This window comes from Brassica napus, chromosome C5, assembly GCF_020379485.1.
Source record: "Brassica napus cultivar Da-Ae chromosome C5, Da-Ae, whole genome shotgun sequence".
Taxonomy (NCBI): domain Eukaryota; kingdom Viridiplantae; phylum Streptophyta; class Magnoliopsida; order Brassicales; family Brassicaceae; genus Brassica; species Brassica napus.
In genome coordinates, this window is record NC_063448.1 from 14,911,846 (window position 1) to 14,929,784 (window position 17,939).

Here is a 17,939-nt window from a genome sequence, read left to right on the forward strand (position 1 = left end):
TACAAATCTCTTTTGTATAGGATTTTTTTTTTTTTTAAGAGAAAGAACTATCAAATTTTTTTTTACAGTTTTTACGGTGTTAGAAAAGAAAATTAAAATTACATAATACTTTATAATTATTTTTTTCTAGGATTTAGAAAATAAAATTACTATCAAATAATTATTTCCAGCAAATATTAACAATTTTTAAAAGTTGATATTTTCAAAAAACAATTTTCTCAAAATCACTAATATTTTTAATTAAATATTTTTAGTATCGTGTTTATCATTAAATTTTAAAAATAAAAATACTTTTACAATTCTCTTTGGTGAGGATTTAAAAGGAAAAAAAAAATCTTATTTGGTTAAGATTAAAAAAGGAAAAAAAATATTTTTCAAATTTCTTTTATTTAGGATTTTAGGAAAAAAAATTATTTTCACATAATGATAGATTTTATTAATACATACACAATTTAATTTTTTTTTTACAAATGTCACAATCATATCGGGTGAAATATTTGAAGGTATTTTTGGTTTATAGTTTTTTAACACAAAATTATCTATTAATAAAGTTAGTTATTTATAAGAATTAAGATTACTTTTAATTTTTTTAAGAAAGGAAAATTGCAACTATAATTCGTTTTTGTTTAAAATTTTTATACAACTAATATATTTTCAATAAAACATTTATGTTTAGTTAATTATATATTGTGTCTTATACATACAAATATATATTCCTCATATTCACACATACTTTTGTACGACAAAATATCATAATTAAAAAAACTTATGTTAGCATCATAAGATGTAATAAGGATGATAAAAAATTGAGTTGTTTAAAGAAATTAAAAGAAAATACTCAGATAATATTTTTCTTGTAATACTATTTTTGTGAAAATAATATGAGGAAACTTCAACCTAAATATAGATGTGAAAATAATATTTATTTTGGTTTATATTTTTGTAGCATACATTTATCTGTTAAAAAGGAAAGTTAGTTACTTACATGAAAATAATAAGAGTACTTTTACATTTTTATGTTCTTAGGTTTTAAAAAAGGAATATCACTTATTTTATAGTTAGTTTTTCTATTTGATTTTTATTAAATAATTTCTTGTACTTTTAGGATTTTATAATTCGTTTTTATTTATGATTTTTTTTAAAAGTAATATTTTCTCTTATAATCTCTTATAAAATATTTTTAAAAGACTATAAAAAGAACCATAAAAATATAATTGTAAAAGACTTTGTAATAATAATTTTCTTTTTCTAAACTCCTAAAAAGAACAATAAACTATATTTTTGTAATAATTTTCCTTTTCTAATGTCCAAAAAAATGTAATAATAATTTTCTTTTTAAAAATATTTTTAAATCCTAATAAAAGAGAATTGTAACATATATTTGACATATGTCACAATCTTAATAAATTAATTGACATATGTCGCGATCATGTTGATTAGCAACTTTGAAAAACCAAGATTTATATAATAAGATTCTTGTAAAAGCATCAAATTCATGTAATATTTTTCCAATTCTTATATATGTGAACTTTTGTATTATAGGGTACTTTTAAGAGTACTTAAGAGTTCCGTTTCGGTTTCCAAATCTTTCTTATTAACATATAAGCGATGAAGTAGACTATGTAAACATTTGTTTTGGGTGAACAATTTATTTCTCCACGAAAATTACCTTATAGCATCAGATCCCCACCAAATTATATCATTGTGTCAAATCTTTATGGATTTAAAATTATAAATTTATTTATCCCCAAATTATGTTGTAAATTGATTTCTCCCCAAACTGATAGTTCGAAATTTAATTGTCCATAAACCATAGTTTTAATCGGTTTACTATTAACCGATCAATTAAAGCAATGAAAATCTCAAACTAATTTTTATTTAAAAAAAAAACTGATTCACAGACAAAAAAAAGTGATTCCCACCATTTTTTTTTTGATTATCAACATATGTACATATGTTGATAAAAGCTGTGTACTTTTGTTTTCTAAACAAAATATCACTACTCTTTTAAGCTTATGTGAACTGTGGGAGGAGGTGAATTTGAAAGCGGTGGATGAGTGGCGAACTGCTATAAATGAGTTATTCCTCGCAGATTGTGGAGGGAAGAGGGCTAGTGCCTAGTGGTGACTGGTGAGAAAGTAAGAAGTCGTTGGTGTTGTCCGGAAGCTATGGCTGATTGGTGTTGAGAGAGAGATGGACGTACAATATATAAAAACAATTTTTTGGCAATTTTAATTCATTTTTTTCTGATGAATCTGCTTTAAAAAAATAGGCTTTCTTGTGTTTAATTGGTTTAAAATTAGTGGGTTAATAGAAAACCAATTAAAACCATGGTCTATGGACAATTAAGTTTTGAACTATCGATTTGGGGAGAAATCAATTTTCAATTTATAATTTGGAGAGAAATACGTTTACAATTTAAAATTCATGGAGTTTTAGGATGAGGTCATAGTTTGGTGGGGATCTGATGCTATACGATTTTCGTTGACAAATAGATCGTTCACCTTTTTTTTGCATCAATAGTAGATAATGTTATCTAATACTCCATCCGTTTCAAAATAATACATGTTTTAGAATTTCAACATTTTTTAATAAAACATATTAAAGCTTAGTTATAAATGCATAATTTTTTGTAATTTTATATTTCCTATATTTTTTAACCAATAAGATTTTAAAAAGTGCAATTAATATTTTTGAACTTTACAATTTTTCATTATTAGTTGACAAAAATTGTATCGGAAATATAAAAAATGTATTTTTTTAAACAATTTTTTTTTAAAATATGTAACTTTTTGAAACGAAGGGAATAATATTAAAAAGTAAGTAAACCTTAATAGAAAGAAGTAGTATTGTCCAGGACTACACATCAATTAGTAGTACTAACAAATGTTGTAAAATTATATAGGACTAGTGTGGTATTGGTTTTAAGGTAAAAACTAGATTTGGACCCGCGTAACCGCGCAGATGTTTGTTTTCACTTTTCTATACATAAATTATTGTTTTAGAACATAAGTGTATATATTTTTAACGTTAACCGTATACTTAAATATTTATATAACTATTTCAAATACAATAATTTTATAATTTACATGTTATAATTAATCAATTGTTTAAAACCGTATGTATTTGTCACTTCTTATTATATTTTTATCTTATTGTATTTGCATTTAATTATTAAATAAATTAATATATTCATGAGAAAACATATTTGAAAATTATTTTGTATTTAATTTATGCTAAATTATGACCCGTCTTTCAAAGCTGGATTTCTTTTTACAAATATTTTTTATGCTTATTCATTTTAGATAATATATTATTGTATATACAAAAGTCTAAATGTGTTAATTTTTAGACATGTATTATATAATTTGCTAATTTTAAGTCGTTCTATCGTCAATATTATATTTTTGCATGTGAATTATTTTCAACCAAATATATAAGATTCCTGAAATATGAAATAACAAATGCTTATAAAAAAAGATGAAATAATAATATACCAGAAGATATATACGGATGTACCTGTCACTAGTGTTGTCGATATATTACCATTCATATATTGACTTGAATATTTCATGTTGTTAACGAGAAACATATAATAAATAAAAACAGAGATTCAACAGAAGTGATTAGAGTTCAAACCCCGGGGTTCAACCAACGTTGCTAAAAAGTCGTGACACCCGATTTGATCTGTCCCCAAATCCTTATTAATAATGAACAATGAGAAATAGTAATAATGAAGGGTGTTGCTGGCGTGCGATAAATTCTTGAACGTCAAAGTTTGCCAAACCCATTAAGATCGAATCCGTTTGGAAACAAATCAAAGCGATTTTCAGGAAAAAAAAATCAAAGCGAGATAACAAAGTTCATGAATCTATTTTAAAATTACGTATTCTTAAGTTTTTATTTTGCTCAGCAAATAAACTAATAAAGAGTTTCCCCCTCAGAATCGAAGAACTTATCAACGTATTCTTGAGTTTACACCTTTTATACGAAAATAGAGATACATTTCTAAAAAAAAGGATGAATTAGAATTTAAAGAATCTCGAAAAGAAAACATACCATTCAATGATCGATAACAACATAATCTTTTAATATTTCATGATGGCTTCCGGCCAGAACAAACAGTTAACTAATTTGTGACATATTCAAGGTCCATGTATTTATTAGATTGACCCATTCTGTTTATATATTATTAAAACCCCATTAGAATTTAATATTTATATATAAAAATACAGATGATAATATATAGTCGGCTTTACAACGAAGCATGAAAAGAAAATGTTATGGTGCTCGATCACTCTTATGTATAATTAAAGCGTGTGGTTCATTTCCATTATATGTTTTGGTTGCATTACAAACCATAATATTCCAAAGCCAACTGTATCCTCCTCCTTGTCGTCTTCTTCTCCTACATCTCCCACCGCCAATCTCGCTTTCTTTAATTCTTTTTCAACATTTATTTATCTACTGATCATTTCTTTTCACGTAATAATAAATAGAGTTTTTGCATGGAATAATGATGAGAATATGAATAAATAAGAAAATAACAAAGCAAGTTCTTATCCAAAAGAGTGAATATCGAAAAACTGGACGATTTTATCAGCATTATCTACGTTGTCATTAATTTTTTTGAACGTGTTATTACAAATAAGTAGTTATCTAAAAATACATTCAATAAAATAAAGAGTTAAAGCTCCGAGGTTTTTTCATCTCAGTTTTTAACCAAATACATTTTTAATACAAATTTTAACTGTCATTTTACTTTTATCATGTAACTAAATTTGATTTAAGCTGAACAAAATATAGAATAAAAATGTGTGGAATAAAAAAATGTACTTGATTATATGAAAATACCAGTTCTAATAATAGAACAATCATAAATTATTCTTAAAATTCTTTTAGAATAAATGGGAAGAAAGCATTTTTATAAAACTTTGAGCAAAAATGTAGAAGAATGAGTGATATGAGTGGAATACTTAATTTTATTTTATTTTAATTAGTAAATATATTTTATTTATATTCTATTTATTTTATCCTAACTACTCCTATTTTTTTTTTGTCGTCTATAATTTTATTAAACAAAATCAATATACACAGAAGGCCTAAAGAAAGGACAAAATAAAACAAACAACACAAAGTTCATAGAAAGGGCAAACATAAAAAGACCACGAAGCCAGCAAAAAAAAACCCAATGGGAAGTAGATGGATCAGCTCGACCTAATCCACACGTTGCAAGTTTAGCGTGTGAGGAACACGTGCCCGACGGTCGAGGCGCCACCAAACTTCGCCGGCCGGAAAGTCATCAGCGGAGTCTCTAATCGACATGTTTCACCGGAAACGTACCGGAAACATGAACCCGGAGTCAAAGACAGCGCCAATAACGAGAAGAAAGGTTGCACATCATCGACATAACATACCTTCGCCGGAAGCTCACAAACCACCAGAAACTGGAGGCAAGCTTCGCTTAAATGAACCTCTTAATCCCGAGACCATTGATTGTTGTCGATTTAGAAGGACAGATGTTTGCTTTATAAAAGAGATTCAATTGCATGTCTTCAATCACATGAGGATTGGTGACAAAATGAATCAAAAAACCTCAGCGAAGATCAGAAAACTTGAAAATAAATCCGGGATGAACCCGGAGCCAAGCCGGCCGAAACCACCGGAGAAAAAGGTGGCTCGCCAGAGTCAAAAACCGGTGACTACATCCTGAAAAAGGTTGAGCCCCAGAGTCGAAAGCCGACCAACCATCCCTGACGAAGCTGACAGCTGTCGGAAAAGGTCCCGACGGATGGGAAGTCGATCGCCGTAACGAACCGGCTGTCAAAACAAAGTCACCGACTCTCATTTCAATCTCTCTGTGAAAGATATGAAAGAGAGAACAGAGAGAGGAGAGAGAGTCACTCAACTACTCCTGTTTCATTCCTTTTCATATTATTTATTTCCTTTCATTTTATTCAGCATATTTGTATTTTCTATAATGTTACAAAAAAATATATTGTATTTTCTATAAAAAAATGGTTTCCAGTTAGATATAGACCTAGGCCCAGCAAAACGGTGCCGTAATAGCGACATCTCTCCTTCACAAATGGTCGCATGGATACATAAGAGCGACGTGAGTCGCTTCTCTGAGTAGAGAGCGAATCCCCAAGTTGATTTATTATCATTATTATTATATTTATTTCCCGTTAGACGGAGGCTTAACGGCGTAATGGCCGGAGTAAACGTCTCACCCGCCTCTCTGCTCGAGCTTATAGCCGAGATTGCTGAGATTCCAATCAACGCCGGCGTGTTCAAGAAGGATTGCGCGGATCTCACTCGGCGAGTCTGTCTCTTGACGCATTTGGTAGAAGAGATCAGAGACTCCAAGCCGATCGATTCCGCCGCTGCTTCTTCGTCGGAGAATGACTGGTGGTCTGATCTTGTCGTGGGGCTTCAAGCCGCGAAGCGTCTTCTCTCCTCCGCCACTCGATTCCAAGCTCGAGACTCCTCTGTAAGCATAATCTAACGATTCATGGAATCAAGCTATTAATTCTCAGATTCAAATGTTCAAATCGTTAGTTCGATGTAGCTTACTTGGTTTAGTATCGGTTTAAATTAAATTTAAATCACTGGTTATCTCTGGTTTGGCTAAACGGTTATTTTTATTCGGTTTAAAAAGGATGGTGCTGTGAAGAGAATCTCATTCCAGCTCCAATGCATTACATGGAAGCTGGAGAAAGCGTTAAGCAATCTACCTTACGACCTATATGACATCTCTGACGAAGTTGGAGAACAGGTGAACAAACATTCATTGAAAGAGATGATTTTTTTTTTTTTTGCTAGTGATTATGGAATGCTTCAAGGTTGTTTTTTTGTGTGTCTGTGTATCCATCAGGTGGAGCTAGCGAGATCGCAGCTGAGAAGAGCTATGCAGAGATATGGTTCATTGAACTCTAACAAGTTCTTGACTGGCTTATCTGAGCCCATGGAGAGAGATGCGTTTAGCAATGTAAAGATCAAAGCTGAGGAAGAAAAGCTTGAGGGTATTTCGGAAACAGTTCCTTTTGGTGAGGCGAAGAAGCAGCTGAGGAAAAGCTCTTCCATTTCTTTGGCGTTTTACTTGTCCAAAGATGCTGATACGGATAGGTTAGACAAAATGGTCACCAAGAACACTGATGAGTCGAAGAAGTCTGATAAACTCACGATTCCGGTTGATTTTCTGTGTCCTGTGTCTCTGGAACTGATGAAGGATCCTGTTATTGTCGCCACAGGACAGGTCTGGTTTCAAGATTTATTGTACTTTACTTACTTTTGTTTGGTTATTGATAGTTTTGTCTCTTCAATGGCAGACTTACGAGAGGGCGTACATACAGAGATGGATCGACTGTGGGAACTTAACATGTCCAAAGACTCAGCAGAAACTCGAGAACTTTACGCTTACTCCAAACTACGTTCTCAGAAGCTTGATCTCTCGCTGGTGCACTGAACACAACATTGAGCAACCCGCAGGTTACATCAACGGCAGGTCAAGAAACAGAGGAGACATGTCAGTGATCAAGGCATTGGTTCACAAACTCTCGAGCCGGTCAGTAGAGGAACGCAGGAACGCTGTTTCTGAAATCAGGTGTCTGTCCAAGAGAAGCACAGACAATCGCATTCTGATCGCTGAAGCAGGAGCAATCCCTGTTTTGGTGAACCTTTTAACCTCAGAAGACGTCGCCACGCAGGAGAACGCAATCACTTGCGTTCTCAACCTCTCTATCTATGACAACAACAAGGAGCTGATAATGTTTGCTGGTGCAGTTACTTCAATAGTTCAAGTCCTTAGAGCCGGAACCATGGAAGCTAGAGAAAATGCTGCAGCTACACTCTTTAGCCTTTCGTTAGCCGATGAGAACAAGATCATAATAGGCGGATCCGGTGCGATACCTGCCTTGGTTGATCTGCTTGAGAACGGGACTCCTAGAGGGAAGAAAGACGCAGCGACCGCATTGTTCAACCTCTGCATTTATCAGGGAAACAAAGGCAGAGCGGTAAGAGCCGGTATAGTGCCTGCATTGGTTAAAATGCTAAGTGACTCGAGCAGCCACAGGATGGTTGATGAAGCTCTGACTATACTCTCGGTCCTTGCAAGTAACCTAGACGCTAAAGCAGCGATTGTAAAAGCGAATACTTTGCCTGCATTGATAGGTATTCTCCAGACGGGTCAAGCTAGAAACAGAGAGAACGCAGCGGCGATATTGCTTTCGCTGTGTAAGAGAGACACTGAGAAGCTGGTGTCGATAGGTAGACTCGGTGCAGTTGTGCCATTGATGGATCTATCGAACAACGGAACAGAGAGAGGCAAGAGGAAAGCTACGTCATTGTTAGAGCTTCTTCGTAAAGCTTGCCAATAATAATTAGTGGGTCTGATAAAAAAAAATAAAAAAGGTTCGTCAAGCTCTCATTTTTTCATGAAAAGTTTGCTGGCTATTTATTCAATTATTATGTTAATATTTTGTTTCATTTGATTTGATTTTTTGGATATTAATTCCATTTGTGGAATCGAATCTGGAGATGGTGAGCTAAAAGGGTTTTCGAGAATCGAACTCTTTTTTTGCTTGTTGTGTATTTATTTGGTTATATTTGTAATAAAATTTGGGAATAATAACTAATAAGCATTGAATTGATTGTTATTTGTGTTTCTGGTTCATGAATTTCCATTTTTGGTTGCTCTTTAAATTCAACGTGAGTTGGGTTGTTGCCCTTCTGGACCAGCTTACTTGGGACAGAAGCAACAGTTGTAAATAGATTATTTAACTTAATTATTGGTTCAATGCCAAAGTTGGTTGATTGCTTCGGTAGGCAAGTAGAGGACCACATGTGCATGTCCTAATAAACCGGCGTGCTTACTGGAAGCTCTGGAGGTACCAAAACTTTCAAACAACATTACCTCATAAATTTCTATATTTAACAAAAACGTTCATGAAAATTCAATGATTGTTGTGACATTAGATTTGACTTATTTGGATTTCTTAAAACAAGATAACTTAAAGATATGGACCCAACTCTAAAGATATGATCTCTACCCCTTACTTTAGTTGACTACATCTGAACTATCATATGATAGTATTCATTTGAGGAGAATATAAACAGTTCAGAATTACCTCTACACTCACAACACATACACAAGACATCAATTCCAACATACTCAATGACTCAAGAGGCAAGAAACTGCATACTTGTCAAGATGTTTCAGCAGTTTGTAAAGGAGCTTCTTTATGCAAACAAGTTTAATGACATAAACTTCTATACGAGACCGGTTTACATACAAACAACAACTTCTGTACAAAACCGGTCTACAGACGACATTAAACCAACGTAAATGTCGGCTCAGTGATGCCCCAATAATAGTTCTTCTGTTCTTCGCATTATAAACTTATTAGCTACGGTTACGACATTTTTTAATCTAATGTCCATATTACATAGGCCCGCCATTTTGATTCAATAATTAAACTTATAGGACTTCTATTACCGGCTAAGCCTAATAACGCTATATGCATAACCGAGATCCGGTTAGAACAGCTCTTACTTTTCGCCTTTGGAATCCAACTTTGTCAAATTGTAATGTATTCTTTGAACCGGCATCTAAATAATGTATCCATTCAGAATGATTGCTGATCTTTTTAATCAAATCTTTGGACTAATAGACTCATCAGATTCTCCTTTGCATGTTCCACGGCCACCAAAACGAGTTTACTCCTGTAATATATATACGCTGTTAAATTTCCTGTCACGAATTATTCTTCAATCATACGAAAGCATTTATCCAACCTTTCTCCTTCTTACGAAAATATTTTCTGCTATCTTCTCTTTATGTAAATGAACAACTAAAGCTAAGTTCCACTGAAAAGCTACACTTACGCTTTAAGCAACTACACGCACTCGCATATTTCATATATGCTTCCATTTAACGTTTATTCATTTTTTTGACTAAACGTTTATTCATTTCAATATATGTTAAAAAGACATTGATATTACAAACTTCTTTCAAGATAACTAATTACGAATAACAATCGTATAAGGAAATTATACTATGATACATACCTTGAACATTTATCTCAAACATGAATAGATTATTCGGTTGTTTGAGACTTTTGAGTATTCGACGGTGGGATTCAAATCACTAATAATTCTACAAATTGAGATTTCTTGAATATGAAAACTAAAAATTGCTAGTGTGGACCCCACTCACATGAAAAGTCCAGTTTCAAGTGGACCGACGAGTATGCCTTAACCAACCACACTAGAGTATTTTAAATTTAATTATAATTTCGTTAAAAAGGACGATAAGCTTATAGAAATAGTCAGACCATGATTAACCCGAAATTTTCTTAGCTGCTAAGAACCTCATTCTAAGAACCCGGGTTAATCATGCTCTTAGTATGCACTATTTAACAAGGTCTATGAGTCCCATGCACTTGGCTTACGTAGAACGCATTCATCATCACCTCTCATTTTCACGTCTCCTCTTCACTCTTTAGCCTATAACTATCATTCAGCGTAATCTACACAAACTCTTCTTTTTATTTTCTCTTTGATCTAAACCAAAAAACTCGTCGATCATATCATGCCGGGACGTTATCACCGCCGGGGATCCGACGAGTCAGTCATCATCTTCACGGTGATGATCACGTTGCTAACGTGCCCAGTAATCATCAACGCTTCATCATCATCAGAGTCAGTCAACACGAGGAAGCTCGACGAGGTAGATCCCATAAAGTGCTCTCCAAGCTGCGTCCAAAACCCTCCTCCGCCATCTCCTCCACCACCATCTCCACCGCCTCCGGCATGTCCTCCTCCGCCGGCTCTCCCTCCACCGCCGAAGAAAGTCTCACCCAACTGTCCACCGCCTCCCCCGGCTAATTTCTTGTACATAACGGGTCCGCCGGGAAATCTCTACCCCGTTGATGAGCAATTCGGAGCGGCCGCCGGAAAAAGTTCTACGGTGGTGAAGCTCTCCGGTCTAATCGGGTTTGGGCTTATGGGGTTGTTGGTTCTTTGAAGCATGAACGGATCAAAAGAAAAGTTGAAGATTTGTTGGTATGTTGGAATACTTTTTAATTAGTTTTTTTTTTTATCGAAAATGTTATTGATGGTTAGTTAATAATAAATTTTCTAGCTAGGATTATATATATATGTTTCATCATATTTTCCTATATCCAAATTTTCTAATGGGTTTGTTAAACCAAATTAATAAGGTGCGAATATGTAAATCTAGAATGTAATCTCTTTATGGGATATGTTCCTCTCTTTGTCAACTTGCCGTTCGAATTTATTCTTGGAATTGGAAAATTGTACTTTATGCGGAATAATTTTTATGCAAAAGCAATTTATACTTATCAAAGTTAAGAGATGTAAAGTTAATTTTATCCAAAAATGTAAACTGAAAAGGTTAAAACTTAAAAGGCGAAATTGGCGACAATATTGTTGGTTCTTTTTCGTTTATTTTTCATTAAATTAGATAACTTTGATTGTATACTTTGTTTGTTACAAATCATGAAAACAATAAAAATAGAAATGTTGTGAGCTCACACCATTTTTCCTTACTGCTATTCTCGACTGTTTTTAATTGTTCTGATAAACTTGTGCAGTTTTTTTCCTGTAAATGTTATTGTTTCATGTGATACAAAACGGACCAGTCTGTCTTAAGTAAAGTTACTTTAAATGTTGACAACAAAATATTTGAGATGAAGTTAAACACGTGTCAATGAAATGTCTGCTCTGGTGTGAGAATGGAGATCAACTTGGGTTTCAGCGAAAACGGGCCCTAGACGGCCGAGCTCAGACATGACATGTGCATCTGTTTCGCCTAACGCTAAATTCTCTACCAAATCAAAATATCACCTACGTTTCTACTTCTTCATACATACCCGAATATTTACGTAAATCGTATAAATAGTTAAATACATTACTAAACCAGGTGTGGTCAGACTGGGTGTGGTATTATTTTTCTAATAAAATTTGATTCGAAAAGACGAAGACCGTGTATATTTAGATTAACATAAGAAAACTACTTCGTCCAAAAAAAAAAAGAAAACTACCAATATGGATTATATATTATCTTAACTTTGATTTTTTCTTTGTTAAGTTTCGACCTATAATTTATCTTCCGAAAGAATATACATTTACATTTTCTTTTCTGTATTTATTTTAAAATAAAATCTTCTACTGTGAGATATATGTATTCGACTTGAAACCAAACAACCAATCTCCTTTTCATTTTTCTTGCCTTTCTAGAAAAAAATAATAAAGGAAGGTAAAATCAATTCCAAATTAGCAACGAAGTAAAAGTCATGAATCAATAATGAAAGGAGTTATTAGCTCAAAAATTCCAGTTGTAGATTGCAATAGCTAAAGACTTATTTGCTGAAATAATTGAGCACCAAGCTCTGTGTTTTTTACTTTTATTGCCTAATAAATGTAATACAACACCTTTTTCAGAGAAAATTGTCAAATATGACTCACAACTTGATTTCAAATATAAAAGTAAACTCAAACTTGAATCAAATGCAAAAGTAACCTAAAAGACTATTGAAATTACAACCAGCCCTTTGTGAACAAACAAAAAAACCGATTTTTTTTTACGTTTCTAACCCCTGTAAGTCGCCTGGTCTATTTCTACTTAGAAATAATTTAAATTTTTTGTAAAAAATATTTTGATAAGTGAAAAATTGAAATCATGTAATTAACGTATGTTTTAAGAGATATAAATTAAGATATAACAAAATTTAATTGTTTTCAACATAGATGAGTGAAAGTATTGAGTCATGATATTCTTTGCTTTAGGTTTTGCCAACATATGTTGTAGTATTGTATGTGTTCTTAGGGTTAGATTTTGGAATGCATAAATGTTTTTTTGAAAACTTTAAAATTTACCTAATTGTGTTTATTTCTTTGTATAGTAAACACTATTTAAGTATAACTACAGCTTTATAACGTAGTTAGTTAGTTAATTTAGTCAATTTAGTTTATGGGTTAAACTTAGGGTCTGGGACGACTTACTAGTAAGTCGTCTGATGTACAGTATTCAACAGACGACTTACTAGTAAGTCGTCCAAACCGGACCAAACCTTTAATTTTATAGTGTACTTTTAAACCTAACCGGATTATTTACCGGCCATATATAATGTGTTTTTTTTATTCACTGTTTCACGAAAATCAGAAAACCCTAACGCCGTTTCTCTCAAAGGCGATTTCGAAGGCGATTTCCGTCGATTCTCTCTAATCCATCGTTCTCACCACCGGTTATCTCTCCGCTGTTATCACCGTCGTTCTCACCACCGTTCTCACAGCAGCTTCCTCTATTTAAGATCTGAGAGGAAACCCTAGCGCTCATTCTCTCAGAGGCGTCTCGTTGAACTCTGCCGCCGGTAAGTTATATCTCTTACTGTCGAGTGATTGATTGACGAAAAGATGAACATAAAACTGGAAGTCTTGGCCAAACGACTTAATTATAAGTCTTTCAGCTGGAAAACTTGCCATGCGACTTAATTATAAGTCATTGATTGTTTGAGATGGTTGTCTTTGATTGTTTTACAGGCAAAAAAGTGGAGATGCCAGAACTCCCCCGTAGGATACATACATTAGGGGAAGAGCCCTCCGCAGTGCATAGCATTTCGTATCATACTTGTTGGACGTTGCATGCTGCTTTAAAGAAAGCTCTTCATGATGACGAATATGAAGAGCTGAAGGAGTCGAATTGGGAGTTTTCATCAAGTTCCAAGATCTAGGATTTGATTGGGCTTCAAGGCTGGTTCACTACATGCTCGGTTTTCAGCTGTACATAAAGAAGAAGTATGAGTTGTGGAGTCTCGTTGGTCCAGAACTTGTGAAGTTTTCACTGTTAGAGTTTGAAAACCTCACTGGTCTAAACTGCGAGTACATCGAGGACCTTGAGAGACCTCACTATGTTGTTACAAAGGAGTTGACTTCTTTCTGGGAGATGTTGGGAGTTCATGTCGAAGCTGGGCCATCTACTCAGGAGATAATAACATCATTTGAGAGATGCGAAGGGTGGTCTCGGGATGATCGCAAGCAGCTCGCGTACCTTGCCATCTTCAGTGGATACATTGAAGGGAGAAGGTATTCAACCCCTACACGGGTTAGTCTGGCAAGGCTAGTGATGGAGACGGTTTGAGAATTATCCATGGGGGAGAGTCGCGTTTAAGGTGCTGATGGACTCTGTGAAGGGCAGAGATATTTCGGGTTGTTACACTATTAATGGGTTTGCGCAAGCTCTCCAGGTCTGGGTGTACACAGCTCTTCTGGAATTGGGTGCTACTTATGGTAATCCTCTCCCAAACAATCCGTCTCCACCGATACTGGCTTACAAGGGTCGCAAAGGACGCATACATTTTAAAGAGGCTATCCTCAGTCATGTATTTACTTCAATCTGGACGACTTCGCAGAAAACTTATAATTAAGTCGTCTGATAAGTCTTCCAACTAGACGACTTAGTAGAAGACTTATAATTAAGTCGTCTGGAAAGTCTTCCAGCTGGATAACTTAGTAGAAGACTTATCAGTAAGTCGTCTGGGAAGACTATCCAAACTACTTAATTATAAGTCTTCTACTAAGTCTTCCTGCTGGAAAACTTTCCAGACGACTTAATTATAAGTCATCTACTAAGTCGTCCAGCTGGAAGACTTTCCAGACGACTTAATTATAAGTCGTCTGCGAAGTCTTTTTTTTCCATCTTTCTTAATCCGTCAAATATCTAAGTTCATATCTTCTATTTACTGCAGACTAGGGTGATCAACTTTGTTCAGAAGGACATTGCTGAAATGTTTCCAAAATGGGAGTTCGATGTTGAGGACACGCCCGCGGAGAACATAATTAAACTCATGGTTGTGAAGAAACCGTGGAAGTGGACCATGGATTGCTGGGAAGTCACCGGTACCTGGGTCAATATAAAGCCGGCGGTTGTGAGTCCAGCGAAGAAAAAAGTAGTGAAGGAAGACAGTCCAAGACCTCGGAAGAAAGGTCGTAAAGAGGCACCTGCAGAGGCTAGTGAAGAGGCAGCTGCAGAGGCTAGTGAAGAGGTGACTATGACTGTTGGTGGGTTGACCAAAGAGGATATTAAAACCATGTTCAAGGACATAGTTGATGCCATGAGGGAAGGGTTTGGGACGTTCCTTAAGGAGATCAAGTATCTGTCGGAAAGGGTGGAAGCTGTGGAGAAGAAGGTTGGTATCACCACAAAACGGAAAGGGACATCATCTCAAAACACTACCTCTCCACTTAAACCGACGCTCGAACCCGGGGTTAGTAACGAATCCTCTCCCAACAAAAGATTGACTAGACAAAATCTTAAGAATAAGAACTGAAAAGTTGCATTTGCTTTGTTTCTTGTATGTCAGAACATGTGTGCTTTGTTTATAGTGTATGGATTTTATATAAGTATTTGGTTTCATGTTTGAAGACACTCATTGGTTATTATTGTTCGAAATGGATCTTTGGTTATTATTGTATAAACCCATCTTGTATATTGCAGAGTGAAAGTGTTAATGGGACGAACGCGGGAAGGAAGAGCTTGGCGGAGGATAAACGTCCAGATGTGCCCGCAGCTGTGCCCGCAGCTGTGCCCGCAGATGCTAGTTCCTCGAAAGATAAAGCTCCAGAACCGATCCTTGTTCTATTGGACAAATATCAACCTACTGTTTCGGATTTACAGAAGGAGGATGCTAGATATCAGGAAAAGAGGGATGCTGCTTTGGCACTTTGCCGTGCAAAGAGTGATCGAACAAGGAAACTTGCTGCCTCACAGCAATCTCCTTATACGACAAACAGCACGGCCAGAGTGATCATTCCAAACAAAAAGCTTTATCCAGGCTATAATCCTTTTGTACCAATTGACAAGAAGAAGTTGAAGGAGCTCGTTGATTGGTTGAAAACTTGTCTGTAAGTGTTTGCTTTTCCCATAATAGCTTGCTTTTCCCATAATAGCTTGCTTTAGTCTACAAAAACTGATTGCTTTTCAACATTTTGTGTTTGCAGTCATTATAGAACACCTCTCGATAAAAAACCACGTACAAGTAGAACTTGGTGGTATCAAATCCTCCGAACCTCCTTAGAGTGACTGGAGGACTGTGTAAGTCTTCTGCTATGACTTAGATGACTTACTGATAAGTCTTCTTTGTAGATGGTAAGTCGTCTACGAATTACTTGTAAGTCGTCTGGTAAGTCTTTTACGTAGACGACTTACCAAACGACTTAAGTAAGTCGTATGGTAAGTCGTCTACGTAGAAGACTTACCAGTAAGTCGTCTGATATCTTCTGACTTGTACCCTATTTTATATGCAGCATATTGATGCTTGGATTAATGTGCTGAGGAAGAGGTACGACGCTAACCCACAACATTTCAGGAGAGAGAGAATGTGCTTCCTTGATCATCTCTTTGCTCAACAATGGAGATTCAACTTCAAGGATTTTAAGGACTCGGAGCCCGATCAAAACAGTTTAGGAAGAAAACTCCCTGGTGGGGTGTGTGATTATTATGCAGGCACTATACCATCATTTTGCCAATCGAACAAGGTTTGGGGGACGGATATTGATGATATCTATGCACCAGTGAACTACGCCGACACTTATTGGATTGTTATGTGGATATCGATCCCTAAGAGGCACATAGTCGTCTTTGACAGCATTTGTTCCAGTATCTCCTCAGAAGAACTCGATGTGGTAATGGAGCCTTTTCTCTACATGGTCCCTTATCTGCTTGTTGAGTGCGCTTCCTCAGACGAACAACATGCCCAATACTGTCTGGAGCCATTCACATATGAGAGACCGACCAATATACCTCCGGCCCGAGCTGGTGATTGTGGCGTGTACACTCTAAAGTACATTGAATGTCATGCTCTTGGGATAAAGTTTAGTAAAAAAAACTTTGCTAAGGCCAACGGGAAGACTATGAGGGATAAGATGGCGGTGGATATATTTCAAGAGCTTCCTGACGCGCATGAATTTGAAAACAAGGACAGTGATGCCAACCTGGGTGCGTATGAGGGGTGATAAATAGGCTACGTTAGATTATTTTGTATGATAGATTAGGCTGATGTGTGTATTTGAACTTGATCCCTATTTTGTATTTGAACTTGATCCCTATTTTGTAACTATATTTCAGATAATATAAAGGGCAAGACCATGTCAAATTTGTTTGGTAGTGCAATTTGACAAAGAAGTTGACACAAATAAGTTCATAACACAAATTTTTAATAAATAGACTAAACACTGGACGACTAACTAGACTACCTTCTGGACGACTTAATTGAAGGTCTTCTGGAAGACTAAACACTGGACGACTATCTTGAAGGTCTTCTGGAAGAAAAAACCATGGATGACTAACTTTAAGGTCTTCTGGACGACTTATTTGAAGGTCTTTTGGAAGACTAAACACTGGACGACTAACTTGAAGGTCTTCTGGAAGAAAAAAACCCTGGACGACTAACTGGACGACCTTCTGGACGACTTACCTGAAGGTCGTCCACGTCATTTCTTACATTGTGGATTTGTATGGCCAGTTTCCTTGCATTTTAAGCATCTATTAACCCTGTGTTGCTTCCGGGGTGTGCATCCTCTCATCCTGGATAGCTCCAACCAAGATTACCATCTTGATTTCTTCTATCTTCCTGGACCACGCTTTACATCCGGAGGAAAACATGTGCATTCCTCAACTTGTTGTCCAATGCAATGATATATATTCTCTGAGTATCCTGCAAACAGAAAATCTTTTGAGTACACTGGACATACAAGTGTGGAGATATGCAAACCAACAGATGTTGCAGCAGCTATAGCATGAGAGCAAGATATTTTCTCCACTGCATAGACACCACAATCACACTTTCCATGTTCCAAATCAACCACACAGTCCATTTTGCCACCTTTCACAAAGAATCGCCATCCATCAATTGGTTGTA

At 35.3% G+C, this 17,939-nt stretch overlaps 2 protein-coding genes across 2 annotated transcripts; both read left to right on the forward strand.

Moving 5' to 3' along the window:
- Positions 1-5,964: 5,964 nt before the first annotated feature.
- LOC106401083 (U-box domain-containing protein 11-like) lies at positions 5,965-8,657 on the forward strand. Its single transcript, XM_013841522.3, has 4 exons — positions 5,965-6,493; positions 6,662-6,778; positions 6,878-7,258; positions 7,332-8,657. The coding sequence occupies exons 1-4, from the start codon at positions 6,212-6,214 to the stop codon at positions 8,376-8,378; spliced, it is 1,827 nt and encodes a 608-aa protein (XP_013696976.2). The 5' UTR covers positions 5,965-6,211; the 3' UTR covers positions 8,379-8,657.
- A 1,368-nt stretch (positions 8,658-10,025) lies between these two features.
- LOC106401085 (glyceraldehyde-3-phosphate dehydrogenase, testis-specific-like) lies at positions 10,026-11,333 on the forward strand. Its single transcript, XM_048758961.1, has one exon. It carries the CDS (start codon positions 10,592-10,594, stop codon positions 11,024-11,026), a length of 435 nt encoding a protein of 144 aa, XP_048614918.1. The 5' UTR covers positions 10,026-10,591; the 3' UTR covers positions 11,027-11,333.
- Positions 11,334-17,939: the final 6,606 nt, after the last annotated feature.

Excerpts from the sequence above, each read along its gene's own strand:
- LOC106401085 (XM_048758961.1), top strand. The coding sequence starts at position 10,592 with ATGCCGGGACGTTATCACCGCCGGGGATCCGACGAGTCAGTCATCATC.
- LOC106401083 (XM_013841522.3), top strand. The coding sequence starts at position 6,212 with ATGGCCGGAGTAAACGTCTCACCCGCCTCTCTGCTCGAGCTTATAGCC. Across the intron at positions 6,779-6,877 it reads CTGACGAAGTTGGAGAACAG|GTGGAGCTAGCGAGATCGCA; the intron begins GTGAACAAACAT and ends TGTATCCATCAG. Across the intron at positions 7,259-7,331 it reads TTATTGTCGCCACAGGACAG|ACTTACGAGAGGGCGTACAT; the intron begins GTCTGGTTTCAA and ends CTTCAATGGCAG.